The sequence below is a fragment of the Episyrphus balteatus genome, chromosome 3 (genome assembly GCF_945859705.1).
Source record: "Episyrphus balteatus chromosome 3, idEpiBalt1.1, whole genome shotgun sequence".
Taxonomy (NCBI): Eukaryota; Metazoa; Arthropoda; class Insecta; order Diptera; family Syrphidae; genus Episyrphus; species Episyrphus balteatus.
The window spans coordinates 111292284-111308623 of record NC_079136.1 but is presented as its reverse complement, the minus strand read 5'-3'; the positions used below and the strand labels follow the sequence as shown (position 1 = coordinate 111308623).

Genomic DNA, 16340 nt, shown 5'->3' with positions numbered 1-16340 from the left:
CCTTGAATCATTGGCCATTGCATGAACCTAAAAGTTGAATTAAATTTGTACAGTAAATATTTTTTTTAACTACTTTGTAAGAAAAACACCTTTTTTTCATTTTTTTGATTTCTAATTTTTATTTTTCATTTTTAAAAAATAATTTTAGGTTCATGCAATGCGTATTAATATCATCTAACGGAACAAAAATTTCCCTTTTGATATAAGATGGTTTCCTGGATTTGTGCGTTGCACGGCGCAAACTAGAGGCGCCAACTTTGAAGGGCTCTAGAGCCGCCATTTAGTTATTTTTTGATTTGAAAAAATTTGTATCAATACTTAATAATGTCAGTAATATCTTGTTCTATTAAAAATTTTAATAAGTGCTTTCAGTTTTTCATAAAAAAATTATTCAAAAAGCTGTCGTCCAGAGGGCTTTCCCCCCTTAACTTTGAATTTGACTTTATCATTCGATCCTAACTGAAGAAAAGTATGCCCAAAACTGTGACGCTTGCCGCTGTTTTCTAAGATCAGCTTGCTGGAGGATGAAGACTGAAACATAACACTTAAAAAAGTTTCTCAAAAGATATACACAGACAAAATACATTTAAAACACTTATGATACAATTATTATGATAATACAACTAGTAGTAAAATTATGGTATTTTAAGGTTGAGCTTTAGCTTGAAGTCAAGGGACCAAACATTTTTTGAAAAAAATCCGGTTCCTCTTTGGAAGGACATTTTTCATCTATTGACTTTTGTGGATCATTTGGTTGAACATCTGGATTCACAGCTAACGCTGAGCTAACACCGGTCATCGGTTCAATATTTTTACAGTTATTTTCCCGAATGTTATTTGCTTTTGATGCCGTCCTAAACAAAGTTTGAAAATTATTAAAATAAATTTATACTCGTTTAACAGAAAATCATTAGGAACTTACACTGCCTTTAGTTCATTCAATTTAGGAATAACTGCTTTCGAAATTTTGTCCTTACCAGCTGCTTCCAGCGCTGCCAATGCAACCGGATGATGCTTTTTCTTGTGGCTGCGACAATTCGCACCATTAGCAAATGTTTTTTCACAAAAATCGCACGAATATGGCCTCAATCCAGCATGAAGAATTAAATGATTTTTAAGAGCTTTCGCTCGCTTGTATTCATTTCCACAAAAGTCGCATTTATGTTTTTTCTGATCAGAATGAACGAGCATGTGCATTCTAAGCGTTCGTTGTGTATTCAACTGAAGTCCACAAACAACGCAAATATAATTGGTTTCATTATGTGTATCTTCATGAAGCTGAAAATTTTGAATACTTATAATAAGCTAGGTAAGATAAAAAAAAAGAAATGTGAGGCTTACTCTTAAAGATGGAATGCCCTTGAATGTCTTCTCACAATATTTGCACTTAAGTTTTCTCTCCTCGGTGTGCGAGTGTTCGTGTTCCTTTAACGCTGACATTGACTTGTATTCCTTGCCGCAATTTTGGCAGATAAAAAGCGGAGGTTTAATTTCTATTGTGATGTCATGTGCACTTTGCATATGCCGCCCGTAGTTGTGGAGTTTCATAAAGCCCTTATAGCACTCTGAACAACAATAGGGTTTGTTTTTATTTTCTTCCAGTCGTTCTTCTCTTGATTTATATTTTTTCCTTTTTGTATTTTGGATGTCTTCTTCTTTCTTGTTTTCTGGTGAATCAGTCTCATTCTCATTTGAGCTACCATCACTTTGCGAAACTAAGCGATGACCATAGTAGTTGTTTTCATCATCTTGTTCCATTTTAATATTTATAGGGTTTGATTCTAAGGATTTGCAATCGATTATTTCATGTTCCATTATTTGTTCAGTTGATTCTGAAATTTCATCCTTTGCTTTAAATTCAATTACATTTTCGGAAGATGTAAACACTCTGAAGTCAAAATCGAGATTGTGAAGAGCCTTGACTTTATTCAAATCAAGATCTTCTTCACTCCTAACAAGTAGCTCTGCAAACATTGCAGTTACTCTCGGTATTCTTCGATGTAAGTTCATTGTTGTTTTTAGAAGATGGTAGCAATCAATGCAAATCATGGTTGGAAAGTTGTTGAAATTGTTAATCTATGATAAAAATTAATTTTTAAATCGTTGTAGATTAAATTTAAGTTATAGTTGTGGGACTCACTTCAATTGAAAAAATATGGTTTATGGTGTCGGATAGTTCTTGGTCTTTTACAGTACTCAGGAATATATTGATGTGAGTGTTGCAGGGGTCTTCTCGGGCGCAGAGCCGACACCATCTCATCCAAAGCTGGACCATTTTAAAAATTGTTTGTACGAGCCCTACAATGCGAAATAAATAAACTTAAAATTAAATGGAAAATTGTGTTCTTCTTTTATGTTTTTGTATAGATTTGTTTTTTGTTTATTGAAACGTCAAAACATATGACAGGATTTGTAATGTGTTCAATGAACAGGTTCAGCAACATCAGGGACTAAATATTAGATGCGTCCCACAAAAGGGTGAGAGATCTCTGAGCACAGTACACATAATAAGTTTGGGTACTGCCTAAAACAGAAATATTTCTACTTTTTTCAACATTTTCAGCCCAATTCCTGTTTGGGTATTCTGGAATGGTGTAGTTTTGTACATTATTTTTGACAAAAGTAGAAATATTTCTGTTTTAGACAGTACCCAAACAGACCTAATGTAATATCTTCCGAACGTTGTCAAAATTTGTTTGTCAAAAAAACGGAGACCTATTTTGGCAGGACGGCCTTTAATTTTTTATTTGCAGTAAAAAGGATTTTATTTTTTGTTTTAATTTATAAAATGTCATTTGAAAAAATTATAAATTGAAAAATAAAAAAATTTTCTTTGTGCTTCTTGTTGGAAAATGGTCAAATTTTTTGTTCGTTATTCATAGGTATTTTAAAAGTGAAAAAATTGACAAGGTCTCAAATTTTGTCAAGTTTAACGATCAAATTTTGACAACGTGCGGAAGATTATTTGGGGTATTCACGATTCGATGCAACTAGTCTAGTATCATTGCAAAAGTAGGTGTGTGTAGCGGTACGGGTAGAGGTAACGGTACTTGTATGAAAAAAATTCCAAACTGACATATCGACGTTCAGATGTGGAATTTTTTTCATACAAATATCGTTACCGCTACCCGTACCTCTACCGCATACCCTCCGGTGTGGCCAAGCCTTAACTTGTTCGTAAATTGTTTAGAATTTGTTTAAAAACATCAAAACTGATGTTCGGAATGACAATTATTATTTTAAATATTTATTTAATAGTTAGTTAAACTTTTTTGTTTTCAAAAACACACAAGAAACCCCAAAAGCGAAAAATAAGACAACTTTATATTTTTTGTGTCAGCTGATTTCGGAACATTTAGTATGCAGTGCTACCAATATTTCTCGCTAAGCCCCGACGCGTTTTTTTCAAATAGTTAAGCCCGGTGGTAATAAAAAACACACCTAGTGTTAAATCTTACAACACTACAACAACAAAATAATAGGAGTATTCACGATCCGGTGCAACAAAAAGGCGTGAATTGCTATAGGGGTATTCACGATCCGATGCAACTGGTCTAGTATCATTGCAAAAGTGTAAAATCTTACAACACTACAACAACAAAATATATGGATTGAAATTTTACAATATTCTTGCACTTTTGCTATACCCTAACCCTATTGCAAAATAAAAATACAATGGAGTAAAATTATTTTTGACAGATGGCAGCTCACCGTGTCGCGTCGCCCATGATAAACAGTTTGTCTTTTTTATTCTGTTTATAATGGTTGTCGCTACTCATGTCCCGTAATTTAGTTTCTTTTGATGTAAAATAATTAGTGAAAACCCGAACAAAACAAAGAATTAAATTATAAAAAATGGAAAAAAAGAAAAAGCAACGGTGGAGGAAAAAAAAACATCATTCATGCTTCAATATTTACTATAGATAAGAAGAGGGGCGTTCACGATCTATTAGGTGTGTTTTTTATTACCACCGGGCTTAACTGGACAAATAAAACGCAGTCGGGGCTAAGCATTTTACATGTTAAATACAACAACACCTTAGCCCCGTGGGCTTACTTGTTAAGCCCGGAGATTCCTCTGGGCTTAACGTTTTGAACAGTTTTAAATCTGTGCTACCAAACTATTTTTTTCAAAAATTGTTTAGAATTTGTTTAAAAACGCGAAAACTCACTTTTGGAGTGACAAAATGTATTTAACTAGTTTTAGTAGCATACATTTTTGTGTCTCTTTGTAAAACATACAAGAAAAATACAAGAAATACCCTAAAGCAAAAAAATGACAACTCTAAATTTTTGTTGTTTCTGCTGTTTTCGGAACATTCAATATGCAGTGCTGCCAAGATTTCAGGTTAAGACCCGAGGCGTTTTTTTTGTCCAGTTAAGACCGGTGGTAGTAAAAAACACACCTATTGTAAAAAAATAAAATTTTACATTTTTACTAGGCCTGTTGCACCAGATCGTGAATACCCCTTATATTTTATTTATTTACTACTACAACTACAACTGACAATTTTTGCACCATTGTATTTTATTTTTGCAAAAGTGTAAAGCCTGGTACGCTGTTCGAGATAAATTTTAGCTCCCATACAAATTATCGAAAAATTTTATTCGAGCTAGAATGCATCCCATACAAATTATCGATAACTTGTATGGGAATTTCATCTCGGCTAAAATTTAGCTCGAACTGCGTACCAGGCTTATAATACGTTTCCACCTACCCTAAATCCGAGCTAGTAGATTTAGCATAAAGGTATAACTACAACGGCCACTTTTTGCAAAAAGTCAAAAAGTGAACATTTTCAAACTCATTTTGTGATAGTTTTTTCGACCAAAAAATTAAAAATAATGATGCAGAAAGCTTATTTTTTGGTTTGAAAAACAATTTTTGTAGTTTTTTCCAAATGGAGCTTGAAAGAAATAATTTTTTTTTACTTTATTTGTAAATTTCCCACTTTTTCACTTTTTATTTAATTGTAGTTAAGCCTTTAATCTCGAGTTTTAAAGCTTAACTACATACACCACTTTTTGAAAAAGTACAAAAGTGAAAATATTTTTTTTCTGCTTAGCGAAATTGTTTTGTGAAAAAGAGTATACAATTTGTTTTTTAGACCAAAAAATAAGCTTTCTGCATCATTTGTTTTAATTTTCTAGCCCGTAAAACAGGCGTGCAGTTTTTTCCCTGCAGCAAAATAAAATAACACGGGCTTTTATGGGAAAAAAATCTGCTGCATCATGTCTCTATTTCTAAATTCCATGCCAAGTTTCAACAAAAATACAAAATACTTGCTATTTGGCATTACTGATATTGGTAGTTTTTTTTTTTTTTCACTTCAGAAATTTCCGATGTAGTGAGCTTAGAGCAAGCTACGATCTACAATCAGAGGCTCATCATAAGTGCATGTGTTAGTGGTTAGTAAATAACACATGCACAAAAATATATACTACGATACAAAACTAACAATTAACATACATATATTACATTATAAAATTAATACAGACATTGAAAAACAATTACGATAGTGGTGCACTGGTCCGAAAACTTGTTTTCAATCCCACCTTACTTATATTAAAGTCGATATAAGACACATACGATTAAGAGGTTCATGTATGCCATAGTTTGTTCTATGAAAGTCAACGTGTAAAAGTTCAAATCTTCGAAGGTGGTGAGACCCTCCGCGATAATTAATCCCGATACAGGCTAACAAGGTTGGAGTATCAATGTGTCCATTAAGAAGTTGATGGAGAAATATTAGGTCATTATTAACTCGTCTTTGATATAGAGTTTGAATCTGAAGAAGTTGGATCCTTTGTTCATATGGAGGCAGGTTATAAGGATCAGACCAAGGAAGTTCCTTTAGAGCGAATCTTTTGAAATTATGTTGAATTGATTCAATACGGCTTTTATGAATTTCATAAAATGGAGTCCAAACTTGCGAAGCATATTCAAAATGGGGTCGAATGTAACAATTATATAAGGAAAGTGTAATATAGGGGTCATTAAATTCCTTTGCCCAACGTTTTATAAAACCGAGCATAGAGTTCGCTTTATTTATAATGTAATTGATGTGTTCAGTGAATTCTAAATTTGAGCTAAAGTGAACACCCAAGTCCCTGAAACGGTCAACCCGATAAAGTTGCTGTTGCAAAATGCAATAATCAAAAACACTCGGAAATCGTTTCCTAGAAAAAGTAATTGTCTAGCATTTAACTGGGTTAAGTGTTAGACCATTTTTTTCACACCAAACACTAAAACTATTAATATCGTTCTGTAAAAGGACGTGATCATCGTTAGATTTAATTATTTTGAATATCTTCATGTCGTCAGCAAATATTAGAATTTCACTCGAACGCATGCATCCCAACTAACAATTTGATTTCCAATAGTGTCAATACAGGCTAATTTTTTATTTGTAAAATAACAACAGCAAATCTTATACAAGCCACTTTGGCGTAAATTACCGAGGTTATTTAGTTGCCTTAAGACTTTCTTTCACAAGTGCTATGAAATTAATAAGCTTTTTTAACAACATTTTAACAAGGTCTTTCAAAAGTAAGCAATGACACATATAGTGTGTTCAGAAAACGCTATTTAGCTTCTTAAAGAACATCATAATACAGTATGAATAAGGCTTTCATATAAAAGAAAAAAAATATTCACATGTGAATTTATTTATTTTATTTATTTCTTTTATAATTTGTATTTTTTTTTTTCTTTTTGGTACTTCTTCTGCATTTTTTCTTTTTCCTGAAATGAAATAAATTTATTTTAATTGAAAAAACATTACTTTACTTACAAGGCCCAGGTAGGAATTGAACCCACGTATCCCGCATACCAGCCCAGCACGCATCCACCAGACCAAACTCAATGTAAAAGAGAACTGGAAAATTGTGAATATATTGGTTTTGTAATTTGTCCCTTACTATATTCTCCAAAATTGAGATAGCTAATACTTTGCAAAATTATTTTTCAAATAAATGAAAATATATTTCATATCTTTGTTTGCATTTTTGTTCGATAAAAAAAAAATTGCGTAGGTTTATTATTTATAACTTTTTTTTTATTCAGATTTACCACTGTTATTGTTCGTATACATATGTATGTAATTCATTAAATATCCGACCCTCTTCTTAACTTGAGTTTGGTGATGGAGATATCCGACTGCAAATATCAGGGAAAGCGATTAATATTTTTCTAATTACAATTTTATCATTTCATTATAGCCACAACAAAACCAATACAAAGTGCTTAAAAGAGATTTAATTCACTAACAAAAAAATATTAAAGTAAAATGCAATTGGACACCATTTATGTTTACTCACAAATTGGAAATGTCACAAATTAAACAAGCAAACATTTCTATCAAACGTTTACTTACAACAGCAAATAGCTTTATTAACAAGGCGTTGATAAAATGGGTTATGTATTTGGTAAACCTCTTTAAACAGGTCTTAATGATGGTTAGACAACCAGGTCTTTTTGTAAATATCTTTAAGTTGTTCTTAAGCAGACCATTTGTAATTTATATATACAAGTATTGTTCAGAACTCTATAAAAAGGCTTTAAAGAGGTTTTCTTTTACTTCCAAATGGTTGAACTGCTTAATTAAACTTTAAATAAACTTTTTATTAGCTATAACTTGCCGAATTGAAAAAATCGAACCTAATGAAAGCTAAATTGTTAGTTGGGATGATGTTACATCATTTATAGCGAGAATGAATAGAAAAGGGCCCAGGTGGCTTCCTTGAGGAACACCTGAGTGAGCAGTGAAAGAGTCTGAAAGACAGTTTCTAAATTTTACCTGATAGGACCTATTAATAAGGTATGATTCTACCCAGGCTATAAAAAATGGCGGAAACCCAAAAGCCTTAAGTTTAAAAATGATGACATTATGACTAAGCTGATCAAAATGCCTTTGAAAAATCTGTGTATACACATACACAGTCTACTTCCCTACCCTGCTCTAATGCATTTGAACATTTTTAAGAAAGGTGAGCAGGTTTGTAACAGTCGATCTTTTTCTTACAAACCCGTGCTGTTGCTCACATATAAGATTTTTACTGAAAAAAGCGATACTCTCACAAACAACTTGTTCAAAGAGCTTTGGAATGCAAGATAGTTTTGAAATAGGTCTTAGTTGGTTATCAATGTCCTATCACCTTTTTTAATAATTGGATTAAGAAATGATTTCTTCCATAGACAAGGAAATTTCCCTGATTTGATGGACAGCTCGAACAAAAAGAGAAGGGGTTGAACTAATGTATTCCTACACTTTTTTAAAAGAATTGGGGGAATTCCATCTGGACCAGATGAATGGTCATCTTTTAGCTATGAAAGAAGCTCTAAAACAGTGTCATGCTGCACAGGAATATTGTTACAACTTGTTTGGGCATAGGTATGTAGACATTTAAAATAATCTTCATCAACATCAAAGTTGACCCAATCTATCATTCAAAAATTCAAAAAAAGTTCGTTTTGATTTTCTTAAAATGAAAGAACTAATTGAATTCATAAAAAAAAATTAACCATCTTGTTTTGTTTTATAAATTCAATTATTTCTTCCATTTTAACAGCTTATAATCCATTTTTATCGTTTTCTTACAAAAAAAAAATTATAAAAATATCAAGGTTATCAATTTTTTTTGACAGAAGTCGGCATCAATAATTTAAAAAGTGATGCACATGTATTTTGGGTGCAGCACTGCATGCAGCGATGCGTGCAGATGTGCCGCACATCTGGTTTAGCCATTAATACTATGTTTCCACCTAAGCTAAATTCGAGATTTAGCTAAGTAGATTTAGAATAAATCTCGAGATTTATTTTAAATCTACTTCGCTAAATCCCAGATTTAGGTTCAGCTACCCTAAGGCCGTGTGTGAATTGCGTTAAATAGTTAAATCCGTGTTAAATTTTTGACACTATTGAGGTGAATAAAAAATTTTGTTAAAAATTTATTGGGCTCTGGGACCTGGTTAAATTTGAGTTAATTTTTTATTGCAGATGGTTTTGTTTTTTTTTTTTTTTTATTTAAAAGGAGTTTCATGGCAGAAAAGAAGCAGAAAATAGGCAGAGAAAAATATTAAACAATTTGAAATTTTTTTATTCACCCCAAAATAGTGTCAATAATTTTACACGGTGTTAACTATTTAACGCAATTCACACACGGCCTAAATCTAAGATTTTCACCTACTTTGAATCCGAGATTTAGAATAAAACTCGAGATTTATGCTTAATCTACTTAGCTAAATCTCGGATTTAGGGTAGGTGGGAAACGTAGTATAAAGGTGTAAAAAAAATGTAGTCTTTATATTTGGTTGTTTTAATTTAAGAAAATGTAACACTTTTGAACTTTTACGACGATACAAGACCATTTGCATGGAATCGTGAATATCTCTAGTACGGATTCAAATTTCCCGACAAACAATTTTGGTTTTTCAAAGCTTTACAGATGCAATTGTTGCTTCTGTAAAGCATTATAGAAGCAAAATTGATAGTAGGGTTTACAACAGTCTTGCACTTAAGCTAATAGCCCGTTTTCACCAGAGCCAAAAAAAAAATTTCGCAAATTATCCCATTTCGAATGTCAAATCGCATAGATAAAAAAATTAAATTTGAAATTGAACTGCCCTATGAGACAAAAATTCTCAACTGAGCACTCATTTTTTTCGGAGATTTCTGAGATGAAAATTTTGCACAGCACTTAACTCCCAACTACTCTGTTGTTTCTCTACTCTTTCGTCTCTCCTGTAAAATTTTGAGTTTGGGAGTTTCGAGGTTTTCTTATGAGGCTAACGATATTGAAGTGTTGGATTTGAAAGCAAAACAAAATAGGATTCAAGTGAGAAACTCGCCCCACAAAATTCTTCTTCAAAATAATATTGACCCCTAGAAAAATTTTAATGCTCCTAATGTGTTTTAACCTTTACTTGTATCATGTGTTTTAACCATAATTATGGGTTAACCGTCACTCTGTCCCAAAAATGGGTGCCCCTGTTGCGCATTCCTGCTTACGCTGATATCTGTCAAATAGTAAACATCAAAATATTTCAAATCGTTGAAAAAAAAAATTGTTTTCCGAAATGTTTGTTCGACGTTAAACTTTTTTTATACAATTTTCCATCAATATTCTTTTCATTATAAATAACCATTCACATTTAATTCACTCATTTATGTAAGTAAATAATAATAGTTGTTGAAAATGTCCTCAAATCACCTTCATATTTAGATTTAATAAACAAAATATTTTCATCGGTTCTCCTTCACCAACACGGCGCCCTGTGCAGCACCACTGAATAACAAAAAAAAAAAAATTACAAAATAATGTCCATCAAAATAGATCGAGCTTCGATTCAAAAATTGGGCCATGAAACCCAAGAAATACGACTTCGCACTCTCGAGCAAATTGAAAATAAAGTCGCACGTGCCTTAATTCACAACGAACGCATTGATTTCCGTCCAGGTGAACTGATCAAGTATTTAATAAGATGGTTTGCCTTTCAGCCTCTACAAGCCAAGGATATTGTATTAAATTTAATCATGAGAATTCTAAAAAGCCCATACCGTCAAGATGTCATCGACTACTTGGGCGAAGAACGTCTCAAAAAAGAACTGGGTAAAGTAAAAATTCTGGTCAAAAGCACTCCCGAAGTGCAACTAGTCGGTGAGATTTTAACCATGCTCGAAAACGATGTCAGCGAAGTCATAGAAATAAGTGATACCTTAAGTATCTCGAGCAGTTACGATAGTTTGTCAATTCGAGATCTGGACAGCGAAAGCCAAGCCAATGGTATGGGCTATGAAATTGCGTGGTCCAAGGCTTCTGTTCCAGATTACAATTCCTTGAAAGTCATAAGCGACATTTTAAAAAATAACAATTCCGCTTCAGATTTGCACAATGCCCTGCAACATATACAAATCACAATTGACGATTACCCTTCCGAGTATTTCCTTCAGCCCCCTCATATATTCCAGAATCTCCTTGATTTGTTTGAAAGTGGAAGCTGTGCTTTTGAAGATTTATCGGAGACATTTATATGTTTTTGCAAATCACTACTTGGTAGGCTAAAAACGAGAAGAAAAGCTGTCGCTTTTTTCACATCGAAGCCAGGTGTTCCCGTCAAATGCCAGGTCAGTGTGTCGACAGTTTGCTTTCGACTGCTAGAACTATGCATGACTTATCTTAAATTTAATTTGTTTAACATGGAAAAGGGTACTTTTAATGTGTTTCGAATGATTATGGAAGTCTTTCGTATAATCGAAATGCTTCCTCCGGAGGAATCTCCGGCAGTCGAAGTATTTTTCGAAGAACTAAGCACAATAGCCACAAAGCTTCGATTGTCATTCGAGGAAGATAGCTTTCCAGTGATGAATCGTGTCAAATATCTTCTTGTTCTCTTCACTATGAGAAAAATTCTTGGAAACACAAAATATAACAGCATTAAACCTGGGCAAGAATTAAAAATAGCTCTGTTGGATCTACCGCTATCGAAGTTGCTACCAGAGCAATATGCTCATATTATGAACATATTTAGCGAAAATTGCGATTTGGATTTACGGAATTTACTGAATGCTTCAGAAACCCTCAAATATTACGCTAACATTGAAAACAGTCCCGATACAAATACTTTAGAGCAAAGTATGGAAATATTACAGACATTCTCAATTCACGAAAGCATGGAACTGATTAAGAAAATATTTAAAGCCATTTTAAAGTGCGTGCCACTCTACGCAGGCAATCGGCAACTTAGAAAAAAAGCCGATGAAATTCTCCTCCGGATGTTCACTCATCACAGCTTGCAAGTAAGAATATTTACTTATACGGAATCTGCAAATGCGATGAAAAAATTCTTTGCTTCTCTTTTGAACGGAGAGTGCGCTTTTGCTGGACAAAATAACATCAAACTTGTTAACGATCAAATTCTTGGCTTTCCACTAACAACAGAGCTTATCACTGAAATTGCAACATCTGGCTTTGAAAATACATCTTTGCAAAAATTAGCCGAAGATATACTTTTTCTTCCTATAAAAGGACGTCAAATACTAGCGGAGGGTTGGTCTAAAATTATGGATATCATATTGCCAAACATTCCAATTTATCAGTGCCTTATTGAATCGCAGAAGATTACAGATGGTATTCTTAAACTTCTCGATCCAGATGCAGATTGTTTGCCACATTTAGACACATTTCAGGGTAATTTACGTTTTCTTTTCCATCCTGATGCAAATATTCGTTCTGAAGCTCTCGCTCGCACAATGTATATTCTCACATCACAGCCAAGTGCCGGTGGAATGTTGCCAAATTTAAATGAAATAAGTGACATTATTCCTAATGATTGTTGCTTGCAACAGGTTCCACGAGAAATTGAACGAATCTTCTGCGGGGGATTTTATGAGACGTCGATCGTTGCTAATCTAATGCAACTCCTGATGGCTCCAGATGTTGAACCACATATCCGAAAGACTGTTCTTATGCAACTGAATGTGGTAGGTCAAGAGGAGAATTTAAATCGGTTAATATTTGAAGCTGGCGGTTGGATGGCTTGTTTGCAATCTCTACAAGGAGCTCTTCAAAAGCAATCGCATTTTGACTATCCAGATTCAATTGTTCCGATTGTTGGTATTTTATCGAAGCTACTTTTTTGCGATACTCAGTTTCGCCAAGAATTATCCAAGGAGGAAAATGTTTACATTCTCTTAACACGAAGTCTGTTTCTATATGTTAATGACATAGCTCTGAAACAGGATGTATCGCTGTGTTTGTTTCTTCTTCTATTCAGCTCATTTATTGTTGGAACAAAACACCTGACTGTTCAGAAAGTCTTACAGAACCTTCGGCTACCAGTAAAGTGTCAAGCACAGACTTTATGCAACGAAAGAAAAAATGTATTGGAGAAATTATATCTTGGAGAAGAATCTTCAACAATAGCAGATATCATATCTTGCCAACGTTTTATTAGAATGACTGTAGCTGAATTAAGATTCAAAGGGTCTTTAGAATCTGCCAAATTATCAACGGACTACATCCCTAGCTTGACGAAAAGCGACATGCGTTTAATCAAATCCACTTCAATGACTGAGAATATTGCGAAATTTTTAAAATACGCCTCTAATGCAACTGAACACGAACAAATTGTTCATAGTATAACATCAATGCGATTGATACAGCTTCTTTGTGGAGGAAATGCGATGAGTTCTGATTTAGTAACAAAAACTTTTCGAAGATTTATTCTCAACACAAATCAATTGGTTTTGCTAGAGGATTCAATGGAACTTTTTTCAACATTAGTTCAAGTGAATAATGAAACTATAATAAATTGGTTACTATCAATTCTTGGTGAAGAACAGGCTCCTTTATTGCGTCTTCTTTCAAATGAAGTGTAAGTAAAAAGATTGGATTTTATTTGTTTTAAGAAAAATGCTAAATTTAAAACTCAATTACAGAGAAACTCCGCTTAGTCTTCATCGAAAAATATGTGGCCTTTTATCTGAAGTATTTCAAAGAGCCCCATCTTCTATTCGACCACAAAGCCTAGAACTCGATGTCTTTAATACGTTGATGTCAATGACAGAGGAACACTTTAAAAAACGTGATTTGGATCGAACACGCTGCGTTTTGGGAGTATTGCAAGTCCTTTCAGGACGTCGATCTTTACAAAAGCTTTTGAGTAGGAAGCAAGTATATTCTACTGTCAAAAAACTTTTCTTTTTTACCATTGCGCTAAAGTCGTTTACCCAGACTGGATCTGATTTGCAAAAAAACGCACTGTTAATTATTTCTAGCCTATCGTCCATAACTCCGGATTTTCAACTGAATGGTACATATTTAAAGTATTTATCAGGTTTGGGAGGACACAACGATTATCAAGTACGAACGTTGGCATGGTGTATACTTGCCCGCATTGCTAAGAATGAAGATGGGGTTGAAGCCCTAATAAAAGAGTTGGATTTCCTACCCGGAGGTTTTCGAGCATGTTGTTTGAGCACACTTCTCGACGTTTCTGAGGTTGCAATGGTAAGGCAGTTGGCAGGTCTATTATTTGCCGATTTACTAAATAATGGAACTCAATTCGATGAAGTTCACGAAACCGTTCAAAAACATGATTTTTATCGAATCGCTCTGGGATCTCTGAGGTACTTTTACCCAGGAGAACTTTTATCAACAACAGATCAGCGCGAAGAGATAACAACATGCGATATTGTTCGTGCCTACTGCAAAATCTGTATCCAACTCATTGAACTTAAGTCATCATTTTGTGCAGAATTATGTAAGAAACCAATAATGGGAAAACTATATCAACTGATAAAGTGTCCGCCGGCTAAAGAAGAGCCTCAAAAGTCATTTGCATCTATGGTGGGTGAAATTTGTAACCTCTATTCGCGTTTTAGTCGAAGTCACTTGGCTTTCCTTCAAACCACTCTCTGCCGGGATCACGATTTCCTCAGCTATCTTTGTTCGTTCCTTTGCACATCCCATCCTCAGCAACATCTGATGAGTATGCTTAATCTTCTTATGGTATTGTCCAAGGATCAAACTGGTTTCCAATATATTTGCGAGAGTTTTGCTGGAAACTCCGAAAAAATAGTCAACTTAGTAACAGTTTCCTTGGATACATCTTTATCTAATTCATTGTTGCAGCCCACTTGTCTAGCCTTCATCACTTTCTTGCTGATCAAATGTCAGCAACGAAACGTCGAACATGAATGCTTCAGTGACACACTGGAAACAACCGTCACAGAACCAGCGCAGATGAAATATGCAGCTCAAGTGATATTTCTACAACTCAATAAACTGCTGGTGCACAACTACCCGTTGAAAATGGATAAATTTGAAACTGCTCCCAGTGCAATGAAAGTGCTGCTTTGCGAAGCTATAGCAGTTCTATTAAAAACATCTGAAAAGGCCCGAATAACGGCTAAAAACATAAAATTTCTCGATAGAATTTTGTTGATATTTAACACATTCTTAGAAAGTATTCAAGTACCTTGCACAACTTTTGTTCGACGATATAGTGAGACCAAGAAATTAGCTGTCATCAAACATTTGAGTCTTCTATACGGAATCATTTTGAATTGGTTTTCAGTAGATGTTCTGACCGATGAACTTCAAGTAGTGGAGCTAACTAAAGTTCTGATTCAAACTTGGCCGTGGCAAAATCACTCGAACGATATTCGAATTTTGTATCTCAAGACATTGGCTTTCTTGAGTGAGAAATCAGTACCAATGTGTCGACAATTTTCCCTTCCAACTGCTAGTAATTCAAGTACGCTTTTACAGATGCTTCTCAAGCTACTTACCATGGAAACAAACAAGGTCAAAAGTGTAGATTCTAATTCAGTACCGCTAATAAAAATTGGCCTCCGAACCATTATGAACTGCTGCTCCTGCCAAGAAGGCCGATTGGCTCTCATCAAATTGCATGCGTTGGATATATTCGATAATGTGCATCCATTCAATCCAAAATCACCGAAATCGAAGAATGATATTCTTGTAGCGTGGGTATCGTTTTGGGAACTTTTCTCTCGATATCCTGAAGGAGCAGTCAGTCGTAACATAATTGGGCTCTGTACAGTCATTAATAAGTGCCACGATCCCTCGCTGCGACTTATTGGATTGAAAATTCTTCGCAATATGACATTCCTGCCAAGTAATCGCACTAATTTGCTTGCTTCGGCTGATTTTTTGTATACCGTCAATAATATTATTACTAACAGTGAATGCTACTCGGAACGGTTGGTCACATGCACTGCCGTATGGCGACTAATATCTGGAGGAGCTAAATATGCTGCGACAATAAAAAATACTAAAATGACAAAAAAACTAAAAACGATACTTGAAGATTTAAACGGCGGAGAGCTTCAACACAGTGCTAATCGAGGTCAAGCTAAGGATTTGGCAAATGTTATCGAGATTATATTAAGAATTTTGAATAGCTAGCGATTTGTCTTAACCTTCTATAATACTATTCTATCAAGATTTTTACAATTTAAAACACAATAATGCATCTTTATATTTTGTTTGTGTCTTTTATGTTTCATTATGCTAAATTAAGTTTTTTTCTTTATATTTAACTTTTTTTCATGAAAAAGAGACAAGTGTTTGTTGTTTTTCTTTTTTTTTTTTATTTTTTAACTCCAAATATTGTCTTCAAAGAACAACTATTAGATGGTTGAATCGAAAAATACAATAAATTTTTCCTATGTAACAAAAGTGTATTTTAAACTTTGTTCTTGCTTTTAATTTTCTAACAGTCAATTCAATTCAAATTAATTGGTATCCATTTTTTACTTTTTGATTTATATTTCCTGGAAAACCATGTTTATAAAAATGGCAAACCTTGCATT

General features: G+C 33.9%; 2 protein-coding genes and 1 long non-coding RNA gene across 3 annotated transcripts; 1 reads left to right on the top strand and 2 right to left on the bottom strand.

The window, feature by feature from the left end:
* Nucleotides 1-322: 322 nt before the first annotated feature.
* On the bottom strand, nt 323-2385 carry LOC129916224 (zinc finger protein weckle-like). Its single transcript, XM_055996060.1, has 4 exons — nt 2141-2385; nt 1342-2076; nt 923-1278; nt 323-854 (listed from the first exon to the last, which is right to left on the bottom strand). Exons 1-4 carry the CDS (start codon nt 2273-2275, stop codon nt 659-661), a joined length of 1422 nt encoding a protein of 473 aa, XP_055852035.1. The 5' UTR covers nt 2276-2385; the 3' UTR covers nt 323-658.
* Nucleotides 2386-6790: 4405 nt separating this feature from the next.
* LOC129916349 (uncharacterized) lies at nt 6791-7582 on the bottom strand. Its single transcript, XR_008772444.1, has 2 exons — nt 7073-7582; nt 6791-6994 (listed from the first exon to the last, which is right to left on the bottom strand). It is a non-coding gene; the product is annotated as an uncharacterized LOC129916349 (long non-coding RNA).
* A 2457-nt stretch (nt 7583-10039) lies between these two features.
* LOC129914398 (protein rotatin homolog) lies at nt 10040-16083 on the top strand. Its single transcript, XM_055993625.1, has 3 exons — nt 10040-10170; nt 10225-13375; nt 13440-16083. Exons 2-3 carry the CDS (start codon nt 10320-10322, stop codon nt 15931-15933), a joined length of 5550 nt encoding a protein of 1849 aa, XP_055849600.1. The 5' UTR covers nt 10040-10170; nt 10225-10319; the 3' UTR covers nt 15934-16083.
* The last annotated feature ends 257 nt before the right edge of the window (nt 16084-16340 follow it).

Excerpts from the sequence above, each read along its gene's own strand:
- LOC129916224 (XM_055996060.1), bottom strand. The coding sequence starts at position 2,275 with ATGGTCCAGCTTTGGATGAGATGGTGTCGGCTCTGCGCCCGAGAAGAC. Across the intron at positions 2,077-2,140 it reads ACCATATTTTTTCAATTGAA|ATTAACAATTTCAACAACTT; the intron begins GTGAGTCCCACA and ends TTTTTATCATAG. Across the intron at positions 1,279-1,341 it reads AGGGCATTCCATCTTTAAGA|CTTCATGAAGATACACATAA; the intron begins GTAAGCCTCACA and ends CAAAATTTTCAG.
- LOC129914398 (XM_055993625.1), top strand. The coding sequence starts at position 10,320 with ATGTCCATCAAAATAGATCGAGCTTCGATTCAAAAATTGGGCCATGAA. Across the intron at positions 13,376-13,439 it reads CGTCTTCTTTCAAATGAAGT|AGAAACTCCGCTTAGTCTTC; the intron begins GTAAGTAAAAAG and ends ACTCAATTACAG.